The sequence below is a fragment of the Hemitrygon akajei genome, unplaced genomic scaffold (genome assembly GCF_048418815.1).
Source record: "Hemitrygon akajei unplaced genomic scaffold, sHemAka1.3 Scf000186, whole genome shotgun sequence".
NCBI classification, from domain to species: Eukaryota; Metazoa; Chordata; class Chondrichthyes; order Myliobatiformes; family Dasyatidae; genus Hemitrygon; species Hemitrygon akajei.
This window is the reverse complement of record NW_027332072.1, coordinates 527,123-539,912: the sequence shown is the minus strand read 5'-3', so window position 1 is coordinate 539,912 and position 12,790 is coordinate 527,123. Positions and strand designations below refer to the sequence as shown.

At 44.0% G+C, this 12,790-nt stretch overlaps 1 protein-coding gene across 1 annotated transcript in view; it reads right to left on the bottom strand.

The window, feature by feature from the left end:
• Positions 1-207: 207 nt before the first annotated feature.
• LOC140724302 (aspartate aminotransferase, mitochondrial-like) overlaps positions 208-12,790 on the bottom strand; it is a 29,216-nt gene continuing 16,633 nt past the window's right edge. Inside the window, exons 5-10 of the mRNA XM_073038756.1 lie at positions 12,417-12,578; positions 11,467-11,571; positions 10,791-10,941; positions 8,549-8,714; positions 3,344-3,494; positions 208-1,211 (exon numbers count right to left, since the gene is read on the bottom strand). Coding sequence (XP_072894857.1) covers positions 1,089-1,211; positions 3,344-3,494; positions 8,549-8,714; positions 10,791-10,941; positions 11,467-11,571; positions 12,417-12,578 — 858 coding nt within the window. The 3' untranslated portion in view covers positions 208-1,088. The remainder of the gene's footprint in view (positions 1,212-3,343; positions 3,495-8,548; positions 8,715-10,790; positions 10,942-11,466; positions 11,572-12,416; positions 12,579-12,790) is intronic.

Sequence of the window (12,790 nt, the reverse complement as noted above, 5' to 3'; positions counted from 1 at the left end):
TGAGGAGTGTTTGAAACCTCATTGAAATCTACCAAATATTGGAAGATCTGGATTGAGTGGATGTTCCCTATAGTGGCAGAGTCTAGGACCAGAGGGCACAGCCTCAATATTGAGCATCATCAATTTAGATCAGAGATGAGGCAAATATTTTTAGCCAGAGGGTGGTGAACCTGAGCAAATTTAATTCAGCAGAATGCTAGACACACATGGAGTTTAATTGCTTTATTGAGCCTCTGAATACAGGTCTATAAGACTTTTTAAAAATCGGATTATCAGCTGACAGCAAGCTTACAACTTGCTTCCACAGCCTTGTACCATCTACGTAGAGCAGCTCTGAATTACTTGCACTGTCAATAACAGCACTGCCCCTTGGCAAATCTGAGCCAAATACTTTTAAAAGCATCACAGCCAAACGTAACACGCAATTAACCATTCTACCATGACAGGAAGCTATTGGTAAGGGGCATTCCAAACACCTACCCACATAGCATGATTATAAGGATCGCTGGAACAATTACTGACCAGAAGAAATGTTCAATTCATTTTCTACAGGCATATCATGCTGACAAGTATGAAACTAAGCAATTACGCTTACGAACATACTGCTGACCCTGTACCTGCTTACAGTATATCTAGACTGGCCCAATATTGAAAGCAGCTACCAGCAACGTGCAAAATATTTGTAACAGTGCTAAAGCAGATCAAAAGGAAACAAACGGCTGAGTATTTCTCTGATGGCTGAAGCAAAAAAAAGAGAAAATAAAAACAGGGCAGCAGTTTGAAAAATACCCAGAGCACAAGGGGCTGACTGTAGAAAAACAGCACAGGGAACAGGATGGTTTCTGCTGTTCAGACAAGGGTGAGGAGACAAAACCTCACTCAGTCTCCATTAGTTTACAAGGTAGACTTCAGGCGATTTACCACACCTCCCAACCCTGCTCCGTCAGCCAAGATGATTCAATAATTAATATCCACAAGATAACAATTCACAATATCATACTGTACAAACTGACTGGTCTCTGGCTGTGGCTGAAAGATGAGTTTCTCCACCCCCTCCCACTTCATGTTTTCACTCTTTCTTGGACGCATTATTTGGAGACTTGATGGATGCCATGTGCTAGGTACCCTACATTGGAAGAGGTGACTCCAGCAATGGAGATCCGGCCATCCTTTGTCATGTAAATGGAGAATTCCTTTGTCAGACGCTCTACCTGCAGGTAAAATACCAGGTATGATTGAGTTCCAGTGTATGTCTGGCAGCAACAAATAACTACAATTATTTCATTTCTGATGACCAAGTTTATACTACACATCACCAAGCAAACTGGGAGCCCCAACAAATCATCCTTACTCTCCTAACAACTAATTTTTAATGTAAAATTTGGAAATATACTTTCCCATGCTTCATCTTCAGCCTTCATAACCAGTTGACCATTAAAGTATTTTAAAAGCATAAGTGATTTAAATGATTCAACAATTTAAATGGTACAATAGATTTCTAGTATATTTATTGACATTTAAAAATGACAAAATCCTGGCATATGGTGCAAGGACAGAAAGGGTGAGGCATGAACTGAATTCTTCTAAACTGAAACATTTAATACTCCTCTTTTAAAGAATGCAATGTTAAGGTTTTGATTTTTTTTAAAAATCTCAGCTCCACTCATTTACCTGCCCCAACCTCCAGCAGTCAGGTTTCTGGATACCTTTGCTATTCCATCAAAGTTTAAATCTGGATTTCTCAGTCCCTTTATTGGCTGGTCCAATTTGGTCTGTATGGATTGACTGCATTCCTGTTCAAATGGTCATTCCTCCACCCTAGCACATTTTGCAGTGACAGATTACTCCTCTGAATGAATCATTGTCCATAAGACCAAGATACTGGAGCAGAATTAGGTTATTAAGCCCATTAAGTCTGCTCAGCCATTTCAACATGACTGATCCAATTTTCCTCTCAGCCCTAATCTCCTGCATTATCCCCATATCCCTTCATGCTCTAACCAATCTATCAACCTCTGCCTTAAATAGACAAAAAGACTTGACCTCCACAGCTGCCTGTGGCAAAGAATTCCACAGATTCACCATTCTCAGGCTAAAAAAATTCATCTCCACTCTAAAAGGATGCCCTTCTGTCCTGAGGCTGTGTCCACCATAAGAAATATCTTCTCCACATCCACTCTATCAAGGTCTTCCACCATTCACAAACAAGAGAAAACCTGCAGATGTTGGAAATCCAAGCAACATGCACAAAATACTGGAGACCGGAGGAAAAAAGCTGAGGAGTAGATTTGAAAGGTGGGGGGAGGGAGGGAGGGAGGGAGGGAGGGAGAAGCAGCAGACAATAGGTTAAACTTGGAGGGAAGAGCTAGAAAGTTGATTGGTGAAGAAGGAAGGCCATGGAAGAAAGAAGAAGTGGGGGGAAGGGAGGCGATGGGCACCTTCTTTCTTTTATGTTGGTTTTGACTTCTCGTTAGCCATGGTGAGAATACTTATCTTGGGGATGTATATATTGTGTCTTTCGAATTGCTTCCAGAAATTCCAGCCATTGCTGCTCTGCCATCATCCCTGCAGTGTTCTCTCTCTCTCTCGTGCCTCTGTAATTCCCTTTACTCCACTGTAATACTGATGCATCTGACTTCAGCTTCTCCTCAAATTCTAGGGCGAATCTGATCATATTATGACCACTTGCCCCTAAGGGTTCATTTACCTTAAGCACTCCAATCAATTCTGGTTCATTGCACAACACCCCATCCAGAATGGCAGATCCTCTAGTGGGCTCAACCACGAGCTGCTCTAAAAAGCCGTAGGCACTCTAAAAATTCCACCTCCTGTAATCCAGCACCAACTTTACCAATTTTACCAATCTAACTGCATATTGAATCCCTCCCCCTATGACTATTGTAACATTGTCCTTCTGGCATACATTTTCTGTCTCCTTTGCTCATAGGCCACATGCCTATTACTGTTCAGGGGTCTGAATACAACACCCACCAGGGTTTTCACCTCCTTTTAATGATGTGATTTCACTTTCATCAACAGAGCAATGCCACCATCTCTGCCTTCCTGCCTGTCCTTTCGATACACTGTTTATTCTTGGACATTAAGCTCCAAGCTATAATCTTTCAGCCATGATTCCGTGATGCCTACATCATCATACCTGCCGATCTGTAACTGTGCTGCAAGTTCATCGACCTTATTCCGTATACTGTACACATTCAGATACAACATTTTCAGTCCTGTATTCACCCTTTTTGATTGTTGCATCATGCTCAACCTTCTGATTCCTAACTTTGTCTGAACTCTTACAAACATCTGCCTCCACAACCTCTCCACTTGCAATTACCTGTTCTGGTTTGAGTCCCGTGAAGCAAAACATTCCAATCTGGTCTGTAATGTGTTGCCAGTTGTGGATCGAGCCTTCCTTCTTCAGGTTTGATACCAGCTGCTCTCTCATGCTGATGATACGATTCGCCATTCCTTTCACCTCATCTAGCCTAGTCAGGGACAGAGTGAAACAGAAGGATTACTGTCTTATCTCTACCGCACAGCAAGTACATTCATAACAACATGCTGGAGAATAAAGCACTTTCCATTTCAGGGAAAGCATCAAAACCAAACAAAAGCATGGTTTTAATGTGCAGGGTTAATGAAAGATTCTGTGTTAATGAATGGGGAACAGTTGGGGGGGGGGGAAATCATCAGGTTGGAATACGAGGTGTTGCTCCTTCAACCCAAGTGTGGCATCATTGCAGCAGTTAATGAAAGACTGCACTAATGAAAGATCTCAGCCAAAATATTGGCTGTTTATTTCCCTTCATAGACGCTGTCTGACATGCTGAGTTCCTCGAACACTGTGTGTGTCGCTCTGTATTAACACTGTGTCATAGCTCTCCCCCAGTCCCACAGCTATGACACTTACTGGGAGAAAATTCTTTTCCAAATAAACCCTCCTGTCATTTTCAAGATACTCAATCGTACAGGACCATTCAACACCACAGCTTTGATACAAACACAGAAAGTAGATGAAATCCAGAGGGGAGAGGAGAGCAGAGATACTCATCTTCTCATCAATGTGACATCTGTGTGTGCCATCAAAGCCCCAGTGAAACTGAAATTAGTGGGAATCAGGATAAACATACATATGGCTGGACTCATAAGACATTTATGGTAATGAACTCAGCAGGCTAGGCGTATCTATGAAAAAGAGTACAGTCATTGTTTCTGGCTGAGACCCTTCATCAGGACTGGGAAAAAGTGATGAGAAGGTCGGGGTGGGAAGAGGTACAAGGTAGTAGGTTAAAGGTGAAACCGGGAGAGAGGGATGAAGTAAAGAGCTGGGGTTGATTGGTGAAAGAGATATAGGGCTGGAGAAGGGGGAATCTGATGGGAGATAACATAAGACTATGGAAGAGGGAGGAGCACCAGCAGGAGGTGATGGGCAGGTAAGGAGATAAGGTGAGAGAGGGAAATAGGAATGGGCAACAGTTGGGGGGGGGGGGCAATCATCAGGTTGGAATACGAGGTGTTGCTCCTTCAACCCAAGTGTGGCATCATTGCAGCAGTTGACGAGCCAAGGACTGACATGTTACAATGGGAACGTTAAGTAGAATTGAAATGAGTGGCCATGAGAAAATCCCACATTTATTGGTGAACCGGTCTCTCAATTTATGCTGGGGTCTCACTGATATACAGGAGGCCAACTGGGAGCACCGGATGCAGTAGATGATCCCAACAGATTCACAGGTGAAGTGTCGCCACACCGGGAAGGACGGTTTGGGGCCCTGAATGGTAGTGAGGGAGGAGGAGTAGGGGCAGGTGTGGCACTTGTTCCGCCTGCAGGGGTCAGTACGTACAGGGAGATCAGTGGGATGGAACGAATGGACAAGAGAGCCATGTAGGGAGCAATCCCTGTGGAAAGGGGGGGGGGGGGGGGAGAAAAGAGGGAAAGATGTACTGGGAGGTGGAACCCATTGGAGATGGCAGTGGAGAATTATGTGCTGGACACAGAGGCTAGTCGGGTGATAGGTGAAGACAAGAGGAATCCTTTTCCTGGTGGGGTGATTCTAGCCATGACCAACCTCTCAAAGAACTTTATCACAGTAGACATGAGTGCCACTGGGCGATAGTTCACCTTGCTCTTCTTAGTCATGGTATGATTGCCGTCATTTTGTAGCAGGTGGGGGACCTTCAACTGCAGCAGTGAGAGATTTGACGATGTCCTTGAACACTCCCGTCAGTTGGTTGGCACAGGTTTTCAGAGCCCTACCAGGCCCTGATGTCTTGGAAGGGTCCATCCTCTGGAAGGTGAGATGGAGATCACAGGGTCCCCAGTTGCTGCAGGGATTGGCACAGCTGAAGTTTCATTCTTGTTTTCAAAGTGTGCATAAAGTGTTGAGCTCACTTGGAAGCATCACAGCTGTTCAGCTTTCTGGGAAGAAGTGGCTTGCAGACCCTGCCAGATCTGATATGCATCCAATTCTGTCAATGACCTCAATCGGAGTTTTTTTTGCTCTTAAAATAGCCTTCCATATGTCATACCAAAACTGCTTGTATAGTTCTGTATCACCGGTCTTAAATGCCACAGACCTGGTGTTCAGCAGACTACGAGTCTCCATGATCGCTCATGGCTTGTGTATGTTCTCGAAGGCAAAAACTCATCCACACTGCTCTTGATGAATTGAATTGAAAATACACGTGGACTAAGATGTTAACTGTCCTGTGCTATCATCAGTTGATCTGCCACCTTTTTTCAGGAGTTTCGGCCCGCTTATGATCCAGACTCCCTCGAGGTGGTGGGCCAGCAGTGCTAAAGCACCACCTCCCACTGGTGAGCTTAACAACTTGGCATCTGCCTCTATCAGAGTTGCTGGTCGCTTCCGTCCAACAGATAGTCTACTCTTCAGGTGTCTATGCAACTACTGAAAAGATGGATACACTGTCCGAATATCTGCCCCTCTGGACATACTTGACCCACACCCATGATGATCCTGTCTCTGCTGCCTCAGTGACAGCCCTGCTGGTTGACTTGATCTCTCTTCTAGAGAAGCCAAGGTCACGCAGCCACTTCTGGAAAGTGAATGCAATAAAGCCACGGCGACCTACTTCAAATGGATAGCATGAGACCTTCCACCCTCTGTCCCTGTACTCTGATCTTAATTCTGCATACTTGGTTAACTTGCGCTCGTGGGCTTTATCGATGTTGTCTGCCCAGGGGACTGTGCGTTCACCAATAACCAATTCTCTACTGTTGTCAGACCAGACGATTATACCTGGATGCAATGTGGTGAAAGCTATTTGCTCCGGGAAACTGCCTTTCCCATCCAGGTCGGCCTTGACACACCAATCATTGGCTGAAGAAAGTATGCTTGATCGTGGGCCTGCGCTGTACACCCTTGACTTGGAGCCTTCTTTCACAAATTATATGCGATGTTCTGTGCAGCATGGGGCATGAGATAAGTTGTGCTGCAGTACTCTCCGCTCAAACGCTTCCATTACAACTTTGAGAATGTTGTTATGTCTCCAAGTGTACATGCTGCTGGAAAGATTGACTCTGCATGCACTCAAAATATCAACACTGGTCTTGATGAAGTTAGTAAGAACTGTGGCATACTCATTCAGATTCAAAGATGTATCTCAGAATATTGTCCAGACCATCGATTCAAAGCAGTCCTGTAAGTGCTCCTTGCCCACCTCGACCATACCCTTTTGGTCCTCACTACTGGTGCTGCAGGCTTCAGTCTCTGTCTATATGCTGGAAGTAGAAGTATAGCCAAGAGATCGGGCTTTCCAAAGTATAGGTGTGAGATGGCACGGTAAGCGTTCTTGATGGTGGTGTTACAGTGGTCAAGCGTGTACCATAGGTGACATGTTGGTGGTAGTTTTTCAGCGATTTCTTCAAGTTGGCCTGGTTGAAATTTCCTGCAATGATAGGGAAGGCATCAGGTTGCCTGCTGACTATGGAGCTCAGCTCTACACCGCTACCAGGATGGTGGAAAGCTCCCTCAGCAGACAAAAAGGAAGAGTTAATGATATAACATACTTTGCCTCCTACCTTTAAAGATCTGAGCTGACCTGTCTTTACGGAGAAAGCTGAAGCCATCGGGCTATAGCGCTGTTTTGAAATGGCAGGCGATAGCCATGTTTCCATGAAGCAAAGTACACAGCAGTCCACAGTGTCCCTCTGGTACAGCATCTTGCTCTGAGCTCTTCAATTTTATTTCCAGAGACTACATCCGCCATCATGATAATTGGCATGGGCGGAGGCGGGGATAGTTGGTTGGTGTCCAAGGCCTTGGCATTTCATTCTTTCTTGTCAACCAATGCATCATCTCTGCTTTCACGTTCTTGTAAGGGGAATTGCACTTGTGATCAATGCCTTCCAAGGTTTATTGATCTTGAGTATCGATATATTTTTTTAAAACTTTAAAATTATGCTGCTGACTGAAGTACCTATGTCTGTGACTGTGGATTTCAGCTGTACTAGTCTCCAAAGGAGAATATTTAATCATTTCCATTGTAGCTGCATGTAGAGTCGGCACTTATCAGTGCCATTTTACAGTCTGAAATAAGAAAGAACGCTAGAAGCACACAGCAAGTGGAGAGAGAAACTGAATTAACATTTCAGGTTTTCTGATTTTTGACAGCTGCTGCCTGATCTGCCAAGTGTTTGATTTCTAACTCTCCAGTGATCCTGAGTGGTGATATTGACCGAGTCGACAGCAGGAATCTTTCTTCCTCAACACAGATCACCCTCTCCACATCAGACAACCACTCCTGCACATCAGCTCCGAGTGCAAATTCCTCCACCTCCATTAGTCTAAAGATAAGGAACTAAAACGGGTGTTTTATGCCATCAGAAAATCTCAAAGTGTGTCACAGCCATTAAATGCAATCACTGTTTAAAGCCTTATCCAAATTACAATGATCCTTCAGCAGCAGGATTTCTGCTCTGAATTCTCGTGTCTTCTCTGACCCTGCATTGTCAGGCTATAGATATCGCTGGAACAGTGCTTGAACCCTACTTATCCAGCAACATGGACAGACGGCAAAGGACGTCCGCAGTCCAGGCCTCCACTCTGCACTGAGGCCAGTGACTAGGAGGCACAATCAGTTGGCATGTCCAGAGTTTAAGCCTGTAGTTTGGGGTCCCATCCCTGACTACCCGGGAGTTGATACCGAAGAGAGTCTGAAGGTCGGTCGGTAGATAGTCCAGAAGTTGAAGCCTGACGGTTGAAGGCTGGAGGATGTTGTGTGCATGGGTGAGTGGAGAGGGAGGAACAGGGCTTGTTTAGCTGTTGTTCTGCTGAGCAATGTGGGCTGCCCAGCACATTCCAAGCTGTGTTGGCTATTAAGGCAAACGACACATTTCACTGTATGTTTCGATGTACTGTACACATGAGAACTGAATCCAAGTGAGGAAGAAGAGTACTACTCGTTCAGCGCATCTGAGGCTGATACTTGGTCTCCAAGACTGAATCTGTGTCCCAAACTCTGCATTTGTCAGCAAAAAAGTCAGACCTTCAGAGTGTCGGCCATTAACTGCACTCACCATTCTTTCCTGAGTTCTGCTGTGTTCATGATGGTGGCAGCAATGCGAGCTCCATTTAAGGGTGGGTTGGAATACATGGGACGGATCAAGATCTTCAGCTGGGATTCCACACGCTTTGCCTCATCGGGATCACTGCAGATTACTGTGAATCCACCCACACGTTCGCCTGCAAGATTAAAGAAAGCCCATTAAGATAAGTGGTTGAGCAGCAAGACCCAGAAGGCAACAGTGCAAATGAACTTCAAGGATTGCATTTAGCAGTTTAGGATTAAGATTAGAGCAGTTTAAGCATCTTGCCAGTTAATGATATTGACCAAATGCTTCAGAAACAATTTCTTGCTGGTTGAATTCCCAAGTGGCATAACTTTGGACAGTACAAGGAAGACGGGAATGCTAGTGCAGGTTTGAGTCAGCAGTGAGGAAGGCAAATGCAACGTTAGCATTCATTTGAAGAGGAATACAATATAACAGCAAGGATGTAATGCCAAGGCTTTATAAGGCACTGGTCAAACTGTATTTGGAGTATTTTGAGTCGTCATAGGCCCCACATCTAAGAAAGGATATGCTGGTATTGGAGAGGGTCCAGAAGGTTTACGACAAATAATGCTGGGAATGAAAGGGTTAATGTACGAGCATTTGACAACTCTGAGCCTGTACTCGCTGAAGTTTAACAGAATGGGGTGGGGTGGGGGAAATCTCATGCCAAATATTGAAAGGCTAGATAGAGGAAGATTTTGGTAGTGGCGAAGCCTAAGATCAGGGGCACAGCCTCAGAATACAAGGATATAAAAGAGGAGGAATTTCCTCAGCCAGAGGGTGGTGAATGCGCAGAATTCATTGCCACAGACGGCTGTGGATGCCCAGTCATTGGGTATATCTAAAGCAGAGGTTGATATAGTCAGGGCTTCAAAGGGTATGGGGAAGGCAGGAGAAGGAAAATAGATCAGCAATGACAGAAAGGTGATGGACTGAACTATGTCATAGTCACATTAGAGGGCTTTTGAGACAGTAAGGGTTAAAGCTGTGCAGAAAGTAATCTTTCACACGGAGAGCAGTGGCTAATGATCCCAGGTAGGGATGATTAGCTGATATCTATATGTTCAAACTTCTAATGCTGATATTCTCCACATAGATTTTCCTCTTTAGTTTCTCGAGTTACCATTCTCAGGAGCCGAGGAACCACACACTAATCTTCTCCAGGCCACAGTTTTATCATCAGAGCCAACACAACTGCAAGCAAGGCTCCGCTGCCACACAACAGTAGTTTGATATTCAGGAAACAGAACAGTACACCTCCTTCAGCCCGCAATGTTCCCAGAACAATCTAATATTTTCCTCCTCATAGTTCTCCATTTTTCTATCACGCATGGGTCTATCTAAATGGCCTTAATGTATCTGTCTCTACACCATCCCGGCAGGGTGTTCAACTCTGTATTTTTTTTTAAATTACCTCTGACAACCCCTTTATCCTTTTCTCTAATCACCTTAAAATTATGCCCCTCATATTTTCTCGAGAGAAAAGCCCCAGCTCAAAGCTGACTGGGAGTGGGAGCCCTGAGTAGTCTCACGATTCTCAAACCCAGACCACCTCAGTGGGTGTTGTGTTATTTAAATGCTGTTTTCTATCACAGTGATTACATTTTAAAAAAAACACACCGTGGGCTTTGACATGCCATGGAAAGGATGGGGAAAAAACTGCACAATTGAGATCAGCTAATGTTTCACAAAACATCGATTCATCTTCTTTAGAAGATGACATGCAAGTTGAGATGACATGGAATTGGGATGAGGTAAAACCAATGCAATGGGAACAGTTGACATTGTCAATGAAAGTTAACAGCCTATCACTCACGGATGGGACATGTGCAGGAAAGAACAGTTGAGGCAGAAATTTACCAGAATCATTCTGAATGATTAAACAGGCTAAATGGACTAGACTTCATTTCTTTGCATTTCTGATTTTAATTATGAAGTAAATAGCAGGCACAGTCACACAATGAAGCAGCTATTCCAGAATGACATAAACCAACCTCACTTGCACCTATACTTCTCAGTGTTCAGATTTTTAATGCTGCAAAGGTAGAGGAACAGGAACATGAGCTTTCAACTCAGACTCCTCATCTGGCAAACTTCGAAAATGAGATCCTGTAGGTGGCCCATTTTGGGGAGTGCACAAACCAGAGTTTCGACTACCAAAATAAACTGCTGAGTAACTGAAAAAGCATCCAGATCATTTACTTACCGTACAGTCCCATGTTCTTTGCAAAGGACTGCGACAGAACCAAATTCATGCCCTGTTCGATGAAATAGCGCATTGCCCAGGCATCTCTGTCAGCATCTCCACTGGCAAAACCCTGATAAGCCATGTCAAAGAATGGGAAGAGATTTCTTTGCTGAAAAGAAAAAGAAATCTTAGCTTCATGCACAAAAGTCTAACTTTATTTAGCAAAGTACAAGTTACACCTTTGTCTAAGAGAACTCAACCCAATTATATACCAGGTACAATGGACTGTGACAGGCTTAGGTTCAGATTTGTTACACATACATTGAAACATACAGTGATATGTATCTTCTCTGGAAGAACTCACTCACCTAGGGATGTGCTGGGGCAGCCTACAAGTTCCACCATAGATTCCGGTGCCAATATAGCATGCCCACAATCATCAGAACACAAGCAACAAACAGCAAAACAAGCCCATTTGCTCCCTCCCTCCCACTCACACACCCTCAAAGGCAATCCTCTAACTCCAGGATAGGCCTCTAGCCTCAACAATTGGACTTTCATGCACCAATATTCATTGGTGATTTTTGTTCACAATATACTGTTAAACTCTGTACTGTAGACCTCTACATTAGTGGAAAAGTGGGCTATGCTTCAGAATGTACCACTTGAAGACACCATAGATCCTGGTGCTCACCTTAACAACGGCAGCCAGCTCCTTCCATTGTTCTGGTTTTGGGTCTACCCCTGTGGGGTTGTGAGCACAGGCATGGAACACAATGATGGCCCTCTCTGGGAGTTTCTGCAGGGAAACAGAAAGGAAAATAAAAATCTAAATGTACCCTCCCATAACTGAAAAGATGTTAAATCTGTGATCATTTGATAAATTATCAATGTATGTATGTATGTCACCATCCTCTACATCGACATTCATTTTTGTGACTTGACAAGCTGATTGCTCTCAGTATTCTGTTTTTATTTCCTGTTTCCAGCCACAAAAACACGTGCTTCAGTACTGAAGCTGCTTCACAGGGAATGCCTTTATAGGTACCCTTTCCTTGATGCTGTATTGGGAACAGTGTGATTCAAAATTTGCTAGAACTAGAAATCAATGCTTTAAATTTTCATTGCAGAATATTGAAAATGAATCAAATGGATGCTGAATTCCTCTGGTTACATTATAATTCGTCAATCTGCTCACATGGCATTTTTGGAGTGGCTCAAGAAAAATTGCTGTGATTGTAAATATATTGTCACATCAAATCAGTGGGCAGCCCGCAAATGTCACCATGATTCCAACACCAGCATAGCATGCCCACAACACACTAACCTAACAATATATCTTCAGAAACTAGAGCACTTAGAGGCCCACACGTTCATGCGGAGACCTTACAAACTTTTACTTTTTTTCCCCAGACAGCGGTGGAAATTGAACCCCGATCTTACAGCTGGTGCTGTAATAGCTTCACGCTAACCATCCTGTCACCCCATCTCAACCAATTGCCAGCCACAGGTAATTAACATCAAGTACACTCTTCATTCTGAGGGTGTTGCATTAAAAAGGTTACTGGGTTGTGGCTTACACCAATCTATAATTACAAGCCTTGTCTGATTTGTACTCATGAATGAGTTTCACCACACACTCACTGAAATGTCCTCTAGGGCTCCAGCAAAATCGAAACCACAGGTCTTAGGGTCATAATAGCGGTAACTTTTGACCTCAAAGCCGGCATCCCTGAAGATAGGTGTGTGGTTGCCCCAGGATGGTTTAGGCAGATAGACCTCTCGACTGTTCTTGTAGAAACGATGCTGTAGGGTAGAAAAAATACCATTACTGTGGCACCTTGGATCAGGCAGTTACTCTGCACTCTTGGCCTATATTTATTCACCAGAGTCTTCTATTTTATTGTGCCATACACTTCACTATTATGCTGGCTAACAGCCAATCAATATTCTACCTGATGCATTTGGAGTCAGTCCTATTGCACAGAAACAAGCCCTCAGCCATCTAGTATGTGCAG